The 22,427-nt window shown below is 36.1% G+C and overlaps 1 protein-coding gene across 1 annotated transcript; it reads right to left on the minus strand.

Annotated features, from left to right (window-relative positions):
* Positions 1-697: 697 nt before the first annotated feature.
* On the minus strand, positions 698-20,774 carry LOC113045121 (BTB/POZ domain-containing protein KCTD8). The gene is made up of 2 exons (XM_026205301.1): positions 19,395-20,774; positions 698-3,069 (listed from the first exon to the last, which is right to left on the minus strand). Exons 1-2 carry the CDS (start codon positions 20,227-20,229, stop codon positions 2,543-2,545), a joined length of 1,362 nt encoding a protein of 453 aa, XP_026061086.1. The 5' UTR covers positions 20,230-20,774; the 3' UTR covers positions 698-2,542.
* Between the last annotated feature and the right edge of the window lie 1,653 nt (positions 20,775-22,427).

The following is a 22,427-nucleotide window of genomic DNA, read 5'->3' on the forward strand; positions in this document are numbered from 1 at the left end:
ATTTTTTTGGACAAAAATAATTGACAAGTTTCAAATTGGGCCACACCCTCCGATCATTCAGGGGTGCAAATTAAGCTTAAAATCGGCCTTAAAATCATCTATAGTGTGCGGCCAGCCTTAAATTTACAGAAGAGATGTACTTTTCTTACCACCACAGTGTTGCCAAGAAAACTATTATATAAAACTAATATATACTTGTAAAATATTACAAAACAGACAACTCTAAATCAATAAATAAATCCCGGAATGAAAAAGCATGCGTTAATGCACAATTCAAGTGGAGAGGCCCTGGGAAATGCAGAAACACTGGATGAAATGAGAAACAAACATTACATTATGTGTAAGGTGGAGCTTTGACAGCTGCTAAGCACTAGCTAGCTAAAATGTGTGACTATTCTGGAAAAAGGCCATTGAATGCAACTGCCTTAATGAAAATCAAGCCCAAAATGACTTGGAGGATGAAATGCAGGGACATGTTTTGTTTTCTCAAAAAAAAAAACATCAAATGTCATGTCTGAAAAAGCCTGGTATTATTGACCTTTTCTTGAGTTCAAATAGAATAAAAGTGCTGGAAGGTAAATACTGTAGTAAAATAACAAAATATCTAATATATATATAATACATAAAATATATTAAAATATATATCCCAAAATATGACTCTGAATGAAATAAGGTAGACAAAACACACATCAAATCGCCTATTATAACATGACACTTTTATTACGGGACACCGAGGCAAATCAATAGATATAACAACAAATGTCTTCACAAATTTTGGAGCATTTCAGTCTTCACAGTAGACTAACACTAAGTCCTGATTTAAACATTATAGTTCTAGGATAACAGTGTCAACTGTGCCTTGTGCTTTTCAAACCTGTGTCCTGGATTGAGACCATAACATATCTCAAACCGGCATTTACAGCATGTTGTGCTTTAAACGTGCGTAGAACTCCATACACATCAATTAGAGGGCAATCATCTAATATCTCTCAGACACAAGTCTTTATGGAGAATGCACTGTGAATGCTCGCTGACATTTGATATGCAGCCGACGGCAGATGGAAAGATCATTCCCAGAGTCTGGAATGATGCTCTGCTATAAACAATATCTTGGAACCATTTTCAGCACGTGGATTAAGCTACTGGCTCACTGCCATAGCTAATTCTCATTTAAAAAGAAATCTGGCTAGGCTCAAACTCAAACGTTTCAAAAAGATCAATTCTTAAAGATTTTTTCACATTAAGGTTTCGCACTGAGACAAACCGTAAGGGAACCGACCGTGGACATGTATCTTTGGAGCTTAACTCCTGGCCTTCTTCATAATCCAGCTCTGGAACCAAATCTAGGATTAATATGAATAATTTGTAGCAACACACTTCCTTGTTTTCCACATTTTTTTTGTGATTCCAAATCCTCATTTCTGTCACAAATGGCTCTATAGAAATTTACATTAAGAAATATGTGTGCACAATTATAGACAGAAGCACACACACAAACATTTTAGAAAACGAATGGCACAAAACAAAAATTCATAGTAAAAGCAGTCCAGACAATGGACAGTTTCTAGGCATCAGTCAGAGAAACCTCACACAGCGAAAAACCAGTGTGTAGATGATGTACATTGCAGCCCATTATATAAATGCAACAATTAGGTCATTTGAAGGGATGGAATGAGAAGATAATTTATCCATTATATTATATATCTGTCCTCATTTTACGCTGCTAATATAAAATCTCCATATCCTCTTATATTCCAGTTAGGATTTTAGATTATGTGCTACTTGTAATTCATACCTTCCAATCCTGGCTTAATGATTCTCAGCAAAAGTACAGCTGTATGTTTATATATTTAAATATATTGTATAGAATTATGGCTGTCAGTTTAACATCCATATAATATAATTTATTCCAATAAATGAACACATTTAATGTGGCACAAGACTTAAAACATTTTTGAATGTGACACATAATGAAAACAAAAACCAAAAACAGATATGACACAAGAAATGATGCAAAGAAATCCATCTATAATTTGTGAGCATAAATCAAAAATTAAGCAATATATGGAAGTGTCCTATGCGAACAGCTCAGGACTGATATAGACTTGGCTGCAAAATGGGGGCTTTTTTTTTAGAAAATGCTGATATATATGTGATTAACTGCAATTTGATGAATGTATAGTTAATAGTTTATAGAGATATACTATGAGCCCTATTTGCAGACCTTCTGGACAACAGAAAGGTTTCTTTAGATGACTCTAGGTGGAATGGCTTTTCATTGAAACATTCTCCATCAACACTTTTCTGTAGATTTTTAAAGTATAGTTCAAAGATATGAATGGTGCTGTCAATCTGAACAAAAACAGAGCAAAGTGGAACGTTTCGTTGGCTCAAGTTCTTTCATTCTCTTTTCTGATACTCAGTTGTTTGGTTTCTCGTTATGAATCAAGGCCTTTGAGGGCTTTAAAGTCTGTTGGGCAATCTATTGTGCTAGTGTGAATCGGTTGGATAGTTTATCCCAGTGGCCTATCCTGAGTTTTCTTTATAGGCCGTATTTCTGAAGCAGTTCTGACTGCCACTGCCGTTTGCGCTCTGGGAACGCCGGAGGGATCTTGATTTTTCTGAAATCTTGGATGCACTCTTTCATTTCCTCCTCCACGCTGGGCCTCTCCAGAGTCTTCCTCCGGGTAAGACCGCTTCCCACACCTTCCCTCGGACCAACCCCGCTAGTGAGGGACTGGAACAGCTCGCTGTTCCGCCTCTTATCCGGCATCTCCATCCACTGCACCGAAGATCCTTTCTTGGGCGGTCGGCCCAGAGTAAGAGTGCTCGGAGGTCGAGATACGGAGTGTAGGGCACCGCATGGAGCCAGCGAGCCCCCAACAACTTCACCGCGTGACACCAGGATGGGACCCCTGTCCTGGGGAGACGTGGCTTCAGAGTGGGTCTCAGAGCTGGATGTGGAGAGCTCGTTCAATGAGGCTCCGCTCTCACTTGCCTTATCCAGCAGTTTTTCAGGCTTGGGCTCCTCACGCTCCAGTTTAGGGGATGCTGACTTGCACGCAGGTCCTGGTGGATAAATAAAGAAAAATTAGCTGATAAGACAATAGAAACCCCTAGAGGCCAATGTCAAAGTCCCACAGACTGAACTGATGAAATGCTTAGCTCCTTTGTGTTAGCGTTTGCACTAAATCACAAAATATCCATTGCTTCTACTCTTTTTATTAGTTTTGTTATGCATACACTGCAAAAATATCCAAACATCCTTTAAAAAAAAAGTTAACTTGATAAGCAAAAAATCGCATCAGGACTTGCTTTTTAAACTAAACCATCAAACTAAATGTAGGCTTGCAACAAGAAAAAAATTCCAACTGCACGGCACAGACCAATGTTCTTCAAAATATCTTCTTTAGTTTTAACTCATATAGGTTTGAACAACTTCAAAGGTGAACTATCCATTTAAAGTTCTACATTGCATCCTAAACGAAATGTAACATTGTTAGTGACCAATTTATGAGCATTCAAGATATGTAGCATCACAACTGATTTTCAACAGAGCTTGCTGTTTGCATGTTGCAAGCTAATGACAAGATGGACCCAGCATAAAATACACAAAAAATGGTTTACTTGGGCCTAAATGAAACTGCTTTTCTCAATATGTTTGGACTGAATTCATTTTCTTCATCTGTTATCTTGAATTAACTTTTTTCATTAAAATTGTTACCTTGCATTATAGGACTGCCTTTCCCATACAAGAATACATAAGATGATACTTTAAGCAAAAACAAGATATCTTAAAAGGCAGCATACATTTTCCGCCTACATTTTGAAATGCTTCACACTGGAATCGTGAATATAACTCTTCTTAAAAAGACTAGATGGCTATTCTAATTCAGAAGTACACTATGTTGCATTTGAGATAGGGGGGTTCCTAGTCATGTAATTCAGCCTCAAGAGAAACACCAAAGAGCCCGGGTACAAGTCAAAAACATGGAATTGTGGTCCATTAATGATAACTGACTGCATTTCAGTGCAATATCAAGTATTCATTGGTGATTGCACACATAAGAGATATGCTCAGAGGATAAGAAAGCAGTTTACAGTGTACAGATTAAGACAAGTAACAATGTCTTAACTTTCCCATAATAAGTCTCTATTACCGTCTATTCTTTTTTTGCTTATTTTGATATGAAAAAAACTAAGCTTTACAAATGGCCAACACAAGTAACTCAACTAACTCCATCTAATCTCTTGTCTATTATCTCTGTAGGTCATAATGATGAAATAATACATTTTTGCAGAGAATCAAGAGCCAGCTGTAACTGCACGCTTCAGCAAGTCTCTTAATGTGATGCAGAGGAGCTGCTAATTGGTGATTAAACATGGAAATGCAGGCGAAGCTGAAAAACAAAGAGTCCATCAGTCACTTTTCAGGACACGGATCATTGAAGGAGACCCTCTGGGAACAGGACACATAACCATTGGCTGGAAACAGATCCAGACCAGCAGACCTTTGGGAAACTGAACAAGGTGGCATAATACTAACTGCTCAATACATGTAAAACTGAAATATATAAATTCAGTTTAGATAAACTCAACCAACTTTTTTAAAGGCATAAATTAATTTGTTGATATGTTGAAATACACAATATTTCAATAATCAACATTATGCCAGCAGACAGAACTTAAACCTCAAATGAGGGACTCAGGTCATCAAAAGAAGGTAGAATGAAGGTATGAGGGGGAAGATTATTTGGCTTATTATATAAGCTTACATGACACTACTTTACTCATTGCAGACTTGTTTTCTATTATATATATATATGTGTGTGTGTGTGTGTGTGTGTGTGTGCAATTGTTTACTACAGTAAAGTAAGAAAAGGTACTCTTTAAGACAATCTCTTTTGTTTTGGGTCTATAAGTAATCACTTTAAACTACCTAGCAACCTCTCACATTTTCTTCAGAAACGATGAAATGATATTTAGATTAAAAAGATGTTATAAAACTGAGCCTGTTGAGTAAACCCACTGACTGGGATAAGACAAAAACCCAATTTTCACCATAATCGACCGTCAGAGAACCACATGCAACCTTCATGCTGTAAATTGCAAGCGGCGCATCTGAAGCAGCGCCGTATCCATTTGCTGAGGTCAATGGGTGTCAGGTGCAGCGTGACCTTATTGAACTCAACACTACTCTCCCCTGCCATTCTGAATTAGCATGAGCGCTGTCTAAAGGCCTGGAACGTTCCAGAACATCCTCCGTTTTTGGCCATTTTAGGTTGAACGGCCTGTTGTGAAATCATTCTGTGTGATTGGGTGTTTTAAAACGAATATCCTGCCATTGAATAAAATACGGTGAGCTGATCACATCACATGTGACAAATGGAGCCATTCTAACAGTCTGTTCATCCTACTTGCTCCTGTTGCTTCCTAATCTTTACAACGGCAATGACCATCAGGGCCTGCAGCAAACGAGCTAGCCGGGCTAATGATTGGCTTTAAATCACACACACAGACTTCCCATCATACTTGAAAAACAATTACACATGTAGATCCACAGATTAGCTCTTACTAGTGTGTCTTTCCCATGTGTGGCCCAAAGGAAAACAGTAATAGCTTCCCTCCTTTGAGTAAATACAGTCTATATCAAACTGTCTTAATGAAATGCATAAGTGCACATAAATAAGCAGAGGCACTAACTGATCCGGCACTACAGGTGAAAAAACATCCCATCGTAAAACATCTCCAAACCAGGCCATGAGCTGTGACATATGGAGGTCAGACTGATAAATCATGGAAGAAGAGGTAAAATACTAAAACTGCTGTCCCATAACATACAATTGTGTTATTTGAGGAAGCATTTATACAAGTTTAGTAGCAGAAATGGATTTAAATGTACTCTAATATTACAATACAAGCCTCTTTTACTATATTGCACTAAATTGTATTAAAATTTAAAGTTTACTATGCTGGAAGTCATTGATATTTCTATGAATAAGTTATGATGCAAGTATTTTATTTCCTGATTAAGCAACATCTAGTTCAGGCTCTACAAGACAAGCGCTTACTAGAATTATTAGAATTAAGTTTCCATAGGAGTAACGTGTTACGCATATGTTGTTGAATTAATTATTAATTTAAATGTTTAAATCATTAACTGCTTCAAAATGCATGCTGTTAACAAAATCATTTCTTATTTAAATTGTACAGTTTTCTATTAATTTAACTGAATGTTTGCAAATACCAATATGGCAGTGTGTTGGCTTCACTTTTTATGACATCATGAGCAATCCAGTTCTCTATAAAAGAGGCACTAACACTTTTAAAAAGCCTATAGGCCTGTAATTATATACAATATATATTTACATATATATATATATATATATATATATGTATATATATATATATATATATATATATAATAGAAATGTCCAAAAGCATTTGTAGCCAAGATTTTAAGGTTTATGTCCATAAAGACATTGTTTTTTCAAAAATAAACAAACCCAAAGAAACATGCATTGGAATAAAAAGTGTGACAACTAACCTCAGTTGCCTATCCCTGTTGCCTATCTCCATAGATATATATATATATATATATATATATATAATTTATGTTTTATTATGTATGTATATTTATGTTTCAGTAATGATTTTGTTAACAGCATGCATTTTGAAGCAGTTAATGATTTAAACATTTAAATTAATATTTAATTCAACAACATATGCGTAACACGTTACTTCTATGGAAACTTAATTGTAATAATTCTAGTAAGCGCTTGTCTTGTAGAGCCTGAACTAGATGTTGCTTAATCAGGAAATAAAATACTTGCATCATAACTTATCTACACACAGTGGGTATAGAAAAGATTCACCCCCTTTAAAACAATCACATTTTGTTGCTTTGCAGCCTGAGATGAAAATGGACACCATTTTTATTTTAAAGCAAAAGGTGGTTCAACAAAATACTGACAAAAGGGGGAGATCATTTTTCTTTCTTTTTCTTTATTTTTTGGACATGTTGGTGTTATATCTTTCATTAAGATGTTGCACTGAGTAATTAAAGCTGGATAAAACAAAAAACTGAAACATATTCATTTCAGGCTGCAAAGCAACAGAATGCTATTATTGTGAAAGGGGATGATTATTTTCTAGACCCATTGTATATATAACTATCATAAAAATATGAATCATAAAAACTAAACAAATATGCCAAATGCTTCTTGTACTAATGTGAAACCACACACATTAGGGCTGGATAATGACTGCAGGAAATGTTAATTATCCTCCCAGCTGTCAGAAAGCTGTTGACAGAGAGACACAGGTGTATCCCTCATTCTGCCCTTCATGAAATAAAGACCAATTAGCTTTGGCAGAGACACGAGCCACTTTTGAAAAAGATTCTGACATCTCATTCAGCTCTCATAATGGACAGTTATTCCAATATGTTGAGTGAAGTTGCTCTTTTTTTAAATCATGGAGATAGAACAGAACAGTCCCACCAGAATCTAGCAATATTTAGTATATTGTTGCAGCTCAAAATGAAAACTTGCATAATTCAATACTGTAGCAATAAAATGTGTGAACGTGTGTATGCATATATATATATATATATATATATATATATATATATATATATATATATATATATATATATATATATATATATATATATACATACATATACACTCCCACAAATGTGCATGTATCAAACTGATACCAATGTAGAAGCATTCCAGGGATGCCACACAAACTTTTAGCAATTGCTGGAAGATTTCAGAGTCGAGGAATGAAACTCTCCCCTCCCTGCGCTCATCTGTTTAGCATTTCTCGGCGGTACAAGGCCGCTAAAACTGAACGCACCCTGACCTTTGCCTGGGGAGAATGGATTATTGGAGAGAGAAAGAGACGAGGGGGGGAAATAACTGACAAGTCGAACACAATGCTGATATATCATTGAGATGCACAGAACATTTCTGCAGAAGGAATGGAAAAAGATAGAAAGGAAGCAAAAATCTGATAGGGATTTCAATAAAGCCGTAATCCTACAGGAGGTAACACAGGATTACAAGAGTCTAGCTGTCAGCTTGAGGCCAAACATCAGGGCATGAGAACTACAGAAAGTAACCTTCAGGACTGACTCACACTGACAGAAATATGTTTAGGTGGTGATAATGCAATAGATTGGCGTAGGTTATGATATAATCGCGATGAGTGTGATAAAACGAGCCAATCAGATTGTGTTCCACTGGAAGCAGGAAATAGACTTTGCTTTATCTAGATGTCTTTGTGAAGCTGATAATGCCAGAAGGACTGTAACAAAATATATGGTAATTAAAATTCCATTCAATAAAATGTCCACTCTCTTCTGCTAAAATGGCAAGGCAAATATGTATCACTATTTCTGTATGAAATGGATAAGGCATGAGGATTTAAACAACCCTCTAAAACTAGATTTAAAAAATGGAGCTCAACTCATCCGGCACCATTTGTGCTGCTAAGTAACCACATTTGCACATAGCTGCCACCAGGGGCCAGTTGCATAATCACAGTCACTTTCTTAAGACTGTGTCTTAAGAACTAGTTTGACTAACTAGCAGTTAACCAAGTGGTAATCTTACTTTCTGGATTCAGATCAGACCCAGCTATGTAACCGTCTTCAAATTTTGCAGAAAATATTTTTTCAAGTCTAAATTTAATACTCTGAACAGTTTAAACAACAGGCCACAAATACCCCAAAAAACTCCATAGCAACATGCTAAAAACATTTAGAAACGCTTTGGAAACTGCATAGTAACACTGTAACAACCACCCAAAATATCCCAGCTTCATGGTAGTGACAACTAACACTGTAGGTTAACTTTTATAAGCTACAGGGTAACCTAAATGTAAAATAATAGCATAGTCCATGCCATAGCTATAATGATAATGCAATTGAAAACTTACAGAATTATATTTTTTTCAGCTGATGAACAGTAAAAACATGGACAGCCAATCAGAATCCATCCTGCTTTAAAGAGCTTGCGCAATTAAAGCAAAGATAAACTGCAGCGTGTGTTTATAATAAACTGAAAGTTATCATCTGTTGGTATGAACGCTACATTGTTAATATTAAAGTATCTTTATAGTCATTGTTCTTGGTTATACCAAGTTAAGGTTTTTGTTAAACCTCACTACAATTAACTTCATAACCTGTACAGAGAAGCAGCAGATGTCCTCACAAGCATCGGTTTCTCTGGGGGCCGAACCGTGTCCTAGAAATAATTAGCATGAAAACATTGTAAACATATTGTGTGAGCTCATGTTTCCACCACAACCACTTCACAGAAATCTCTCCATCCTCTCTCTACTCTAACTCTCATTTTCTCTTGCAGACCTCAAAGGAGAGAAGCGTTTATTTCTGATATTCTGATATTTTGGTTGACATAGATGCCCGTGATTTACTTTTTCAGTTTCATCCGCCTCACTAAGGATGATGGTACAAAGTGTAAATAATACATCTTGTATTAATAAATCTTGTTTTCACGTTCTTTTTATAACAGTACATTGCAATGGCTCTATTGGCCTGATAAGGACATAATATGATGACATTTTTGTTCACTCACGCACAGATGGGTTCTGATCCAACAGCAAGGAAAAAACAATGATAAATACAAATAATAAAAAGCAACTCATTATATCATTGTACATCGAGATGATGCAAACATAAACAGGATCATCCACCTTAAAGGAGGATAAAATGCTCCCCATATCTTTTGAGGATGTCAAAGTTTACATATCCAAGATTAAATACTTCAAGACATTCATGTGGTAATTGTTAAAAGCATTAAAATTACTGGGCTAAATCAGTAAACTTGTTCAAAATGTAGATCTACGCTTATATACTATACTATACTATACTATACTATACTATACTATATTGTACTATACTATACTATATTGTACTATATTATACTATACTATACTATACTATACTATACTATACTATATTGTACTATACTATACTATATTGTACTATATTATACTATACTATACTATACTATATTGTACTATACTATACTACACTATATTGTACTATACTATACTATACTATACTGTACTATATAGTACTATACTATACTATACTATACTATACTATACTATACTATACTATATTTTTGTGCAATTGGTTTAATGTATATGTAGGCCAATATGTTTGACATTCAATTTAAAAAAAATCAATGTCATGTCATGTTTTTGTCTTTTTTAACATCTCTTGCCCACTGGGTTGTGCTTAGACCACGATGATCGCCACTTGTGGCTATTTTTTGTTTTTTTTAGTTCTCTTGTACTCTCTCATTAAAAGACAGGACAGCATGCAAACTAGTCTGATTTCAAACAGGTTTGAGACTTGTATAAGACTAGTCTTACAAGTGTATACACTAGATAAGCTTTGGTCATAAAACTACTTCACTCTTTAAAATAAATGTTTTTTTTGTTTTGTTTTTTTGCAACAAGAAGAACCTGAAGAACCTTTGTTTTCACTGAAATAACTTTTTGGTGAATAGTTCTTAAAGGGCCAAATTTTCTTACTGTGAAGGACATAAAAAATAAATAAATAAATAAAACCTTTTTCCAATATAAAGAACCTTTTGCCCATTGATTTTAAATGTTTTCCATGAAAGCAAAGATGCCAGTAAAGAACCTTTATCTTTAATAGTGTTGTAGAATTTAACTTTTTTTAACAAATTTAACAATTTGCCAGTGAGTTTACAGTCAAATCACAGCATTGAACAGTCCATATTTTGTCAATTTGTTTGTCTGAGGACATTTTCTCCATCAATGTTTTGCAATTTGTGATGAGAGCCAGTAAATGACAAGTTTAAAGTGAAAGAACATTTTTTTTAAATAAATAATGCAGATATTTAGTTTTAAATAAATATCTGTGCAGAATTTTACCTTGCAAACCTCCAGTTGCAAAATCCACAAAACACCCCCCAAAAAAGCAAGGCCTGGTTGAGTCAGAATTACATCTCATTCTTCACCTTGACAAGAACATACAACGATTCAGTATTTCCAAAGAAAAGATAGCAGCCATATCTAGCAGCTCAGATAGCTCACATATGTTTCAACAGCCTGGTTCTTCTTCACTTAGAGACCAGATAGAGGCCTGCTGTAGTCTGATAAATGAACCATGCTCCTGGCATATCTTCTACCCGCAAAGAAAATGTTCCTTTGTGAGATTTGTGGCAGTAACTTTCTACTGGAATGACATTTCATTATCATTTTGAGAACGTTTTTAAGTCTTGACCACTGAAGTGATTGTGAACGTTTCATATAGTGAACATACAAAACAGATTAGAGCTAAACGGCAGGTGAAGACTGTCCTTCACTCTGTGTGAGGTTCCTTTTATTCCCCAAATGACTTCAATTGAGCAAATTTATTGCTTTCCAGAAGCTTTTTACAATTTAGCCAGTGGGCTGAAAGAGAGGCGTTGCCTTCTTATCTCTGTTCATTTAATTAGAACCAGCAGGAGGAGCTCGGCTACATTTCCTTTTTTATAAAAACCTATTTTCTCATTGTCATTTATGGGATTTTGCTTTTAATTGAAAGGATAGTAGAGGAAGACAGGAAAGTGGAGGATATGGGAAATGAGATAAGGACATGACACAAACCTGCATCCCCCAGAACAGCTCTAACACACTCTGTCCTGAGTCTGTAAAAGCACAAAAAGCTGTGCATTACAGTGCAACAGTTTGGTATGATGCATAGAGATAAAATATTTTGTCTGGGCAATGATGGTGCATAAAAAAACATTTGTGTAAAACAGGCATTACTTTTGTTGATTTGCGTTGCTAGAATTACATATCACTGTTTGTGAAGGGTTGCAGCTGTATTGGAGCTTTTATAATTATAGTTTCTAATTACATTATATTACATGCCTATAAATCAAGATGGACATTGTGACTGTTTTTTAAATGGCTGTTAAATGTTAAATGAGTAGTAGCTCATACATTGCAGTGCAATTGTTAGGTATGATACACAGTGTAAAATATCATTAGTTACCAATTTTAAAGGTGAAAAATATGATGAAAAAATCAACAATTTAAGGAATAAATGGAAGGGGATGCAATTCACCAATATGTTCTCTTATTACAAATGTCTATGGAACACACAATGAGTTGTACTAGCAACACATATCTTTATTTTGCATCTCTTTACAAATCTTTATTCGAGGATATTTGAAATGGAATTTTATTTTTCATAAAAAATTTTTTTACAGTGAATGCCATATTTAATGCCACAACTTTCTGCTCCAATGTAAGACCTTTTTAAGGCTTTAATTTGTGTGATTCAAGACTTTTTTAAGACCCACGGAAACCCTGCTAAGCATTAAAGTTCAGTATGTAACATCTCGTAATCTGTACTATAAAAAACAATAATACCTAAAATTTGCAGAGAGTTACTTCTAAAACTGATAAGACAAATGGATTTCACATCGCAGACTATAAAAACTGCAGAACAATTTAATATCTAGAGACCCAAGTAATTAAACATATTTGAGAAGTAAAGAAACCAGAACACCCAGAAACTACCGAGCAACACCATCGCAACCATTCAGAACATCCTGGTAACCACGCAGCCATGTGGCCTATCCTATGGCCTCTCATTGTCACAGTGGTGACTTTAGAACAGGGAAGCACCACTCACACACTTTCCACAGCTCATATACATAACTAAAGAAAAGAAAACACACAAATGTAGTTCTGTATTTTCTACAAAAAGGTGTTGATTTGTGTGAAGAATCCATCAACACTCCTTCAGTGTGCATACAGAATAAAATGTCTTTGCTCCTTACAGTGACTTTTCCAAAGATACAGTGATCATGCAAGAGAACACTGAATTTTTTGGCACAATGTTCTTTTAAGGCCATTTATGGCTCCTCCATAGAGAAGAACACAGTTCCTCACCTGCAGGGCAGCAGGGCTTACCTTATCATCTGCTCTTTTGTCAGAGCTCTTTCTTTTTCAATTTCTTTCATTCTGAATATTCTTATTCACTCTGAGGGTTAGAAATGGAGAGAGAGTTCACCAGAGATGGATGAAACTTGAGTGGGTTTTCTCAAACAGCTAGATAAAAGAGACTGTATCTGCTCTGAGTTCAGTGGTTTGAACTGTAAAAACTTTACTGGAAGTCTGTTTTCCATAGAAACCAGTTTTCATCTTAGAGCAGATTTTTTTTTTATATATATATAATTTTGAGGTGAAATTTAAAATGAGAATTTAATTTTAAATAAAAAAGTTCCATTGTGAAATATTAAGGTGCAATTATGAGAATTTGCATTTTTAAATTAGCAGTTGCATTAAATAAAATTGCAAAAAAAAAAAAAAAAGAAAAAAAAAATGCTATAAAGTCCTATGGGGAATTACAAGAAAACTAAATTCACAACTTGTGGAATATAAAGTCACATTTTGAGATATAAAATCACTATTCCAAGAAAGTATTAACCACAAGAAACAATTGAAATTGTGATTTATAATTATTATTATGCGAATATGTTTACTCCTTCTGTATATTTTATCATTTCAAATATCAAACTGTCCTGTGATGACTCCTTGGGACATGTTTTTATAATAATTGTTAAAAAAAATATATATATATACATATGTATATATGTATATATGTATATATATATATATATATATATATATATATATATATATATATATATATATATATATATATATATATATATAGTTTTGGAGTTAATCAACCGAAAATGCAGGGTTTAGTTGAAAGTAAGGTAACCGTGCTTTCTGGAATACACCCCTGTTCAATTGCTTGGTAACACAAATTGCTAATCAGCCAATCACATGGCAGCAACTGAGTGCATTTAGGCATCTAGACGTGATGAAGACAACTCGCTGAAGTTGTGTTCATTGAAAATGCCTTGTTGATGTCAGAGGTCAGAGGAGAATGAGCAGACTGGTTAGAGATGATAGAAAGGCAACAGTAACTCAAATAACCACTCATAACAAACAATGTATGCAGAATATCATCTCTGAACGCACACACACTGAACCCTAAAACAGGTGGGCTACAGCAGCAGAAGACCACAATGGGTGCCGCTCCTGTCAGCTAAGAACAGGAAACAGAGGCTTTAATTTGCACAGGCTCATCAAAATTAGACAATAGAAGACTGGAAAAATGTTGCCTGGTTTGATGAATCTCGATTTCTGCTGCGACATTCAGATGGTAGTGTCAGAATTTGGCATAAAGGACATGGAAGCATGGATCCATCCTGCCTTGTCTCAACAGTTCAGGCTGCTGGTGGAGTTGTAATAGTGTGGGTGATGTTTTCTTGGCACACTTTGGGCCCCTTAGTGCCAATTGAGCATCGTTTAAATGCCACAGCCAACCTGAGTATTGTTGCTGACCATGTCCATCCCTTTATTACTACAGTGTAATCATCCTCTGATGGCTTCTTCCAGCAGGATAATGCACCATGCCAAAAAGCTCAAATCATCTCAGACTGGTTTCTTAAACAATGAGTTCACTGTACTTAAATGGCCTCCACAGTCACCAGATCTCAATCCAGTAGAGCAGCTTTGGAATAGGCTGGAACGGGAGATTCGCATCATGGATGTGCAGCCAACAAATCTGCAACGACTTTGTGATGCTATCATGTCAATATGGACCAAAATCTCTGAGGAATGAAGAATTGAGGCAGTTCTGAAGGCAAAAGGGGGTCCAAACCGGTACTAGCAAGGTGTACATAATTAAGTGGCCAGTGAGTGTATAGTTATCACACTTATCTTTTTTTTTTTTTTTTTTTTTGAGATAGAAAATAGCTTAAATAAATAAAGCCAATAAAACACAGAACAACAAAAACTCTCATCCTGTTAATGAATATGCAGCTATTCTTCTCTTTTCTTTGTTGTCCTTTCACAGTATCAATTCATGCTCAAGTAATTTAGTGACTGTAATCTCTCATCCCCAGCAATAATTTGTTTACATGAGGTGACAAAACCATTCAAACTATCCAAACACAATGACAGAACATCATCAGTGTTTACACACCACAACAACCCTGTGCTGTGACAAAGAAAAATGAGCGGCCGTCATGGAGCTCTGGTGGGCTTTCTAGGCTTCTAATTACATTATATTATATGCCTATTAATCAAGATGGACATAGTGACTGATATATTTTTAAATGGTTGTTAAACATGAAATAATCAGTTTTTGGAATTATACAGTGAATTATTATTGTGTTAGACAATTCAGTTTGATAAGTAAAATGGGTACATCTTTACATTAAAATTTATCCACTTGGCAGATGCATTTATCCAAATCAACCAAGAAGTGAGCAATGACAACAACATATACAATTAGTAATTTAAGGAAAGAGTCATAAATATATATATATATATAAAAGAGATATAAATTAATTTTTTTTAAACAAACTTAAGTTTAAATGCTTTAAAATATTTAATGCACAACGTTGTGAGAATGTCTTTACAAAAATGTCATGTTATTGATATTTTGAAATGGGGTTGTAAATGATAGTTAAGGGGGAGAAAACCTCTTCAGCTGTTTCTCCTAAAATTCCTTTGTAAAAGTCTTTACATGAAGGCCTTTCTTCTGATTACTAACAGATTATTTCAGTACGCTACTGACATTTAAAACATTTTCAAAAGCAAGAAAATCATACAGTTTTGGAATAACATGATTTTTTTTTTTTTTTTTTTTGCATGAACCATTAAATGTCAAAATGTCTGTCAAGACTATCAATGTGTTGTAGTTTTGCTGAACATCAGATTGTAACGGCACATCCATCCCAACTCTGCTTTCACTTCATATGTCTCTCACAATCTCTTTACAGCTGTTTAAACTACTAATATTTGCTGAATATGTGATTCAGTTTGTATAAATATTAATGCGGGTCAGATGTATACATTCAACCTTGACCTGCTCATTCTCCCGTCTCCTTGCTTCCTTTACATTGATCTAACCAGCTCTCTGTGACTGGATGTCACGCTGTTCTGATAACGCTGTTAACACTGTCAGTTAACGCTCAGATGTCAGCATCCCAAAATGACAGTATTTTTTACAGTTTCCTGTGCTGAGGCACCAAATTACATGAATCAGACAAAAATGTTACATTTCAGTTTTTTTTTGTCAGCCTGGGGAGTTTGGTCATAATGAAAAATCAAAGAGAAAGATGAAAACAGAACATAGCAATTTTCTTTCGAGCTTGTTTACTTTCTTTTGAGCAGCGGTTCATGAGATGACTGACTGGCTCCAGCTCCTTCATCCAGAGGTTTGGAGGACACCAAGAGATCGAGGTCAGACAGACGACAGACATTTATTTGTGTCCTCTGAGTGAGTTCAGACAGACTCACAACTCAACAGCAGAGCCGCTTGAGGATGTGCAGAGAAACACGTGCATTGACAGCACACCCACACACGAACATACTGACAAGCACAAACATGCATGATCAAATTCTGCCCACAGCTAATCTGAGCACTGGTCAATATTAAAACATAGATCATCTCCATCATACCAGTGTGAGTCCACAAACACAGGGAATGTCTTTCACTGAAGTCAACTAAACTGTCAAAAAGTCTACAGTTAAAATGAAGACTGTTTACTCTGTTCCTAGTCTTATTGTGAATGATTCCAATGCATGTTAATTTTTAAAAATATTTGCCTACATAATCTTTCATTAAAATGCAGAAATTTGCTCTTCCTCTGCTACAACTTTTCCTTGTCCTGCTGGAGTCCGTGTTTTATAGTATGGCTAACCAACAGCCAAACAGCTGTTCAGACATTGTTTTAGCAAACTCGCAAGTGCAATTCTTCGTATGTAGCGTTCACTTGTCACAATCCAATCAGTTTACCCACATTGAAAAAATGACATTCATCCAAATAAAAAATAAAATAGGGTAATTATTCCACTAAATTACATTTAGTACAATTTAGTCCATGTATATAACATATATTATAATACTTCTATTAAAATAAACATTTAGTATATAATTGTAAAATATATAGCATAAAAGCATATATTGCAAAATATATATAATATAGATGTAAAAATTATATACAAACCGAGCATCAGGTTAGTTCAGGTAAGCCACGTCAGTCAAACTTGCATCAGCTGACAGTCAGATGTTCCTGATGTGGACCAATCCAGTTTTGACACCTATCACAGCAGTCTATTTAAATCCCTAATCATTCAGCCTCTCTTCTATTGCAGGCTGCACACCACATCTAACTCACCCCTCCATCCCCAGCTCCACCTATCTGAAACCTGTTTTACAATCTGATATCTAATTGAGATTGCTTCAGTTTACAAAAAACTAACGTTAAATTGTGAATTGTAATATGTATGAATGATTCTGCTTTCTGCTCTATAAGAATACAACTATAGCAAAGAACAAAAACATCAAAATAATACATTGAAGTTTGATAGATACATCAAATCAAATTTAAAATAAATGCACCAAAATGTGCACTTAAATGCAGCTTGATTTTAAAATAAAATTTTAAACATTAGACAATCCTAAAGTCCCAAAGTAAAAAAAATGCTGTTTTCTCATCTCATCTGGGTTGCATGGGCAGCCTAGTTTAAATAATACTTATATTTTTGTCTCTACACAATAACATAACCATGTTCCAGATTTGAGGGAAAGGTATGTAAGAATATAAGAATAGGAAAACTGAAAAGAACTCTCACTTAAATATCCCAATTAAAAATTTGGAATATGTCTCCACATAGAATAGAATAAAGAATTTAACATCAAAACAAATGCACACATCACTTTTAAACAACTGTCAATAAAGTATTGAGCAGCTTTACAGAGCAGACATCACATAATAGGAAACACAGTGAAAGACAAATACAGTCAGACAAGTCATTCTTTCTTTCTCTCTCTCTCACACACACACACACACACACACACACACACACACACACACACACACACACACACACACACACACACACACACACACACACACACAGCCTCATTATCTGCAACATGCAGCGGTAGGATTAGCTCTTGAAGTTCCATTACCTCGCTAAAGTCTACCAAAGTGAGATTTTTCTTCCTCCTAGATGGTCCTTTTTTTTCTTCCTTATCAGCATGTTTTCACACTTCTCTACTTGTCCACGCAGCTATGCCTTATCTCAGCTTAAATGTGCACATGCACAAAACCCTCTAAAACAAACTTTAATGTTTCAAGCAGTTTCAAGGAGCATTACAATTCAGTGAAAGACTAAAAACCACCATTAACCAGCCACCAATCAAATCACAAATCAACCAAACCAGCTTGCAAACGGTTCAGTCCACCACAATCACATCAGCTCAGTAAGAAACCACATGCAGCACTGCGTTTTGGTTGACACCTAAGTGAACTCACAGTCACTGCAGTGTGAAAGAATCAGCCTGCAGTGGATTAGCACTTGTCTGTAGAATTTAAGAATGACAAACCTGAGGCAGCCAATAAGAATGAACTAATCTGCAATCATTTAATCCAACTCTAATTAACAATGGCTGAGGAGGCTTTGATCCATTCGGCTTCATTATGATTGGACACAAGTGGTACGTGGGATTGCCTAGTGTTACTATTCTCTCTATTCAGTACGTCAGGTCCGAGGCACTAGCTGTCCCAGTTATGACATACATTTACATGTACTGCGATGAATTACAGCATCAAAGTTGCAACATACTTAAGAGGAGCTAGCAGGAGAAAGAGCATGTGTGGGCAGTCAGGGTTAAAAGAGAGAGAGAAAAAAAGAGTGTGATTGTGAGACACGCTAAATGAGAGAAAAAGAGAATGCAGTTGAATAGCGAAAGAGAAGACTTGGAATAAAAAGATTATCCAAGGAGTATCAAGTGCACTTGGTTTTAGAGAAAACTATAAGCTGTTATAAAGTTATCTGAACTAAAATGTGAGCCTTTTCTAGCTGCATGTAAAAATAACTTTTGTCAACTGAAAAAAAAACAGCAGGAGTCCTTGTTTTTTCCTAATAAAATCTTATTCAAATGATCAAGTGTGCAATTATTTATTACCAGTTATACATTCTTGAAGGTCTTGCAATGTCTGCATTTCTTCATTAAAAAATTAAATAATTTAAGATGTTAATAATACACAAACTGTCCAAATATTTTATCTTCAAGCATGCTTCAATTGAATTTTCTAAAATTTTCAGAAACCTGTTTCACACAAGCGACAATATAAAATGCATGCATGCACACATAAAATAAAGTGCATGCTTTCTTTTTTTGGTGGGGAAAAGATTGAAGGAGGTTGTGAAACATGACATATCCTTTGGGAACAAGGTTGGGAACACTCGGCTACATGAAAAAGAAATTAAAGTGCAGCACAGACTGCTCTGTCACTTACTGAAGAAGATGTACTCCGTGTAGCTGCTCCAGATCTTGTCGTCTCTGTACTGGTTAACGAATGCAGCTGTCCCACTTGAGTTGCAGGCCACCATCTGGAACCCAGCCTCACTCAACCTGTCGAACGCTTGCTCCAGGTAGGTGAACTTCAGGTAGAAGCGGGAGGTGTACTTCTCTGGTGGACGGTCTGGGTCTCGACTTTCATTTAGAGTGTCTCCGAACACTTCCTTTGCCAGGGCGATCCGCCCGCAGACCATGATCCGTGCCACACGGCGAAACTTAGCATCAGCTTGGTTATCCCTCACCATTGTGTAGGATCCCCGATAACCTATTGTAATAAACCCAGACCTCTTGTCCAGGGTGGAAGAGGAAGACGCGTAGGTGATGGCACAGTTTCCAGTTCGAGTCACCAACTCGCTACTCTGCGAACTTTCCTCAATGTCGCTCTGGCAGCCTTCGTCATTGAGCGAGCCTTGCTTAGATACACGTGGGCCCAAAAGTCTAAGCAGTTCCCCTAACTGGAAGTGCTCGGCCTCACGCTGAAGACGTTCCCGCTCCGGGAAGTGTTCTGGTAGCACGAGCTGGCGGTCCCGTAGGAAGTCCAGCACGTATCGGAACAAGAACCCATCACGGTCAATGAAGAAGCGTCCTCGGCTGTCGCGGGGCAACTCGTGCGGGCTGCACCGCGTGAACATGGTGTGGAGGGTGGTGTCAGGTACGCTGACTAGGGTGGAGCGCTTGGTGACGTACACCTGGCCACCAACGTTGAGTTCCACAATCTCCGGGTACGGACTCGACACCTCACTAATAGGAAGTATGGTTTCCTTCATGGCCATGGTCCAAATACACACCAACACGACAAGGTAAACAGAAGATGAATGAAGAGAGGCGGCTCTGGAAATATCTCAAAAAGAAGCAGGGAACGAATCCATGGAAGTCCACACGTGATAGATATGAGTCAAGACTTCATTGCCAAACAGCTGTTAAAGTTTGAGAAAGAACTACATCGCTGCTGGAGAACGAGAGAGGGATAGAGAGAAGAAGAGAAGAGGAGATTAAGAAAAAGGGAAGAGGAGAAGAGAAGGGGATGGAGTGCTATCAAGTTTCCTCAGCTGTTGTCCCTCTGTTGATGAAGACAGCAGTGGAGTATGAGATGGAGACACTGGGGGAGAGAAAGAGAGAGAAAGAGAGAGAGGGGTGGGAAAGAGGAGGAACGCCAAACAGAGACCCACATCATTTGTCCAAGGTCTAAGGGAAGCCACAGTGACATCATCTACAGGATGAGAGAGGGAGTGGAGGTGCAGATGCACAGTCCTGCCTTTTAAAGAGACAGCGTAGCAGTAATTTACACATTACAAAAGCATGCAGCCAAAAATGTATTACCATCAAAGGATAAGTTATAAACCCATAGAAAAAGAAAATGAGAAATGCATTTTTTGGTTTGTTCTTTCAGTTATGTCCATACTGATCTCTCTAAATGACTATCTGGTGTAATTGAGTTGGACTCAAATGTCTGCGTGTTGTGGCACAGTGAATAATGAACAGGCACACAATGTGATTGTCTCATGGGAATAAACACAGATTAGCTGTAATTCTCACATTATTTCTGCCAAACTATTCAAACGGAGGGAGAAAGAGAGCGAACGAGAGAGACAGAGAGAAAGGTGCATCATTAATCACCCAGTAAACTATATCGCCACCTAGGGGCCATATTTATTTAATATACAAGTATGTTTAGTCAGGTTTGTCATTGAAAGTGAAAAGATAAAACAATAACCATTTCTGTTAAAATTAATTTACATTTCTGAATGAAAAAAATATTGCAAAACTAAAATTTAAAAACATTTTGAATAAAATTTTTGAAATAAATGCTAGATGGAGAGTATTCACAGGCTTAGCTGTGACTTTCCTTGTTGCATTTGGTTATATATATATATATATATATATATATATATATATATATATATATACACACACACACACACACGCACATAGATTGGTATGATTGGTAAACAGATCAGATACAAATATAAACTTAACTAGCAAATATGAATATTTTTAGCTGTAAGAATTTACACCTTCATTTTAATGTGTGTCTAGTGTGATCGGATAGAGAACCGACTGCATTTACCTCGGCAAAATAATAATCTCCATTTACATATTAACAGAAAGGGGCTGATACATTTCATTCATTTACAGAAAGAAAAAAAAAAAAAAAACTGATTGATAATTGAACATGCTTTCTGTAATTTCTTGCATTTCCTCTTTTTAAGAACCCTCTGTAAAGACATTAACCAGGATTTTAAAGTAAAGAAAAGGACAGAAAAAGAGAGAAATGAGATTGCATTAAATAAAGTTCTAAATGTGATCAAAATCACAGACCACATGCTTTAGCAATCCAATCACAATGTGATATAGAATAACTCTTGTAAAGGGAGCCACATATTCATCTGCTTAATATTCATTTTTAGACTTTTTTTATTGGTTGGTTAGAGACCCAGATTCAAAACTTGTCTGTCAAATTGGGATAAAAGTGAAAGTTTGAACCACAATATAGTCATTAAAAAAGTTGCATGAGGCTTTTAAGCTACGGGTTGAGTGTTAAAGTTTTAAAAGGTGTCAAATCTTTGGAAAGACAGTAGATTCTAGAGCAAATTAATCAAAACATACCCAGCTACGATGTGACATTTTCTTGAAGGATAGCAGCACATGTGGCTTTTCAGGAGATCTGGATGATGATAAAAATCAATGCATTACTATTTATCTCTGTCATTCTTTGTACACTGTTCCTCCCGAGGAACAATAGGCTTCCTCAAGGGACTGGAAACTGAAAAAAACTGAAAACTCAAAAGCAGGCCCATTGTTTTTCAGTGCTAATCACCTGGCTGAGAGCTGACAGTGAGTAATTACTGCGATCCTTAAGACCGCAGCCTTGGCAGTGTCTAAATACTACTCGCTGTTGATAAATGGACCAATTGATCTGCAGTCATATTCAGCATCTGTATGTGATTCCCATGCTATGCCTATTTCAAAC

This window comes from Carassius auratus, chromosome 27, assembly GCF_003368295.1.
Source record: "Carassius auratus strain Wakin chromosome 27, ASM336829v1, whole genome shotgun sequence".
Classification (NCBI taxonomy): Eukaryota; Metazoa; Chordata; class Actinopteri; order Cypriniformes; family Cyprinidae; genus Carassius; species Carassius auratus.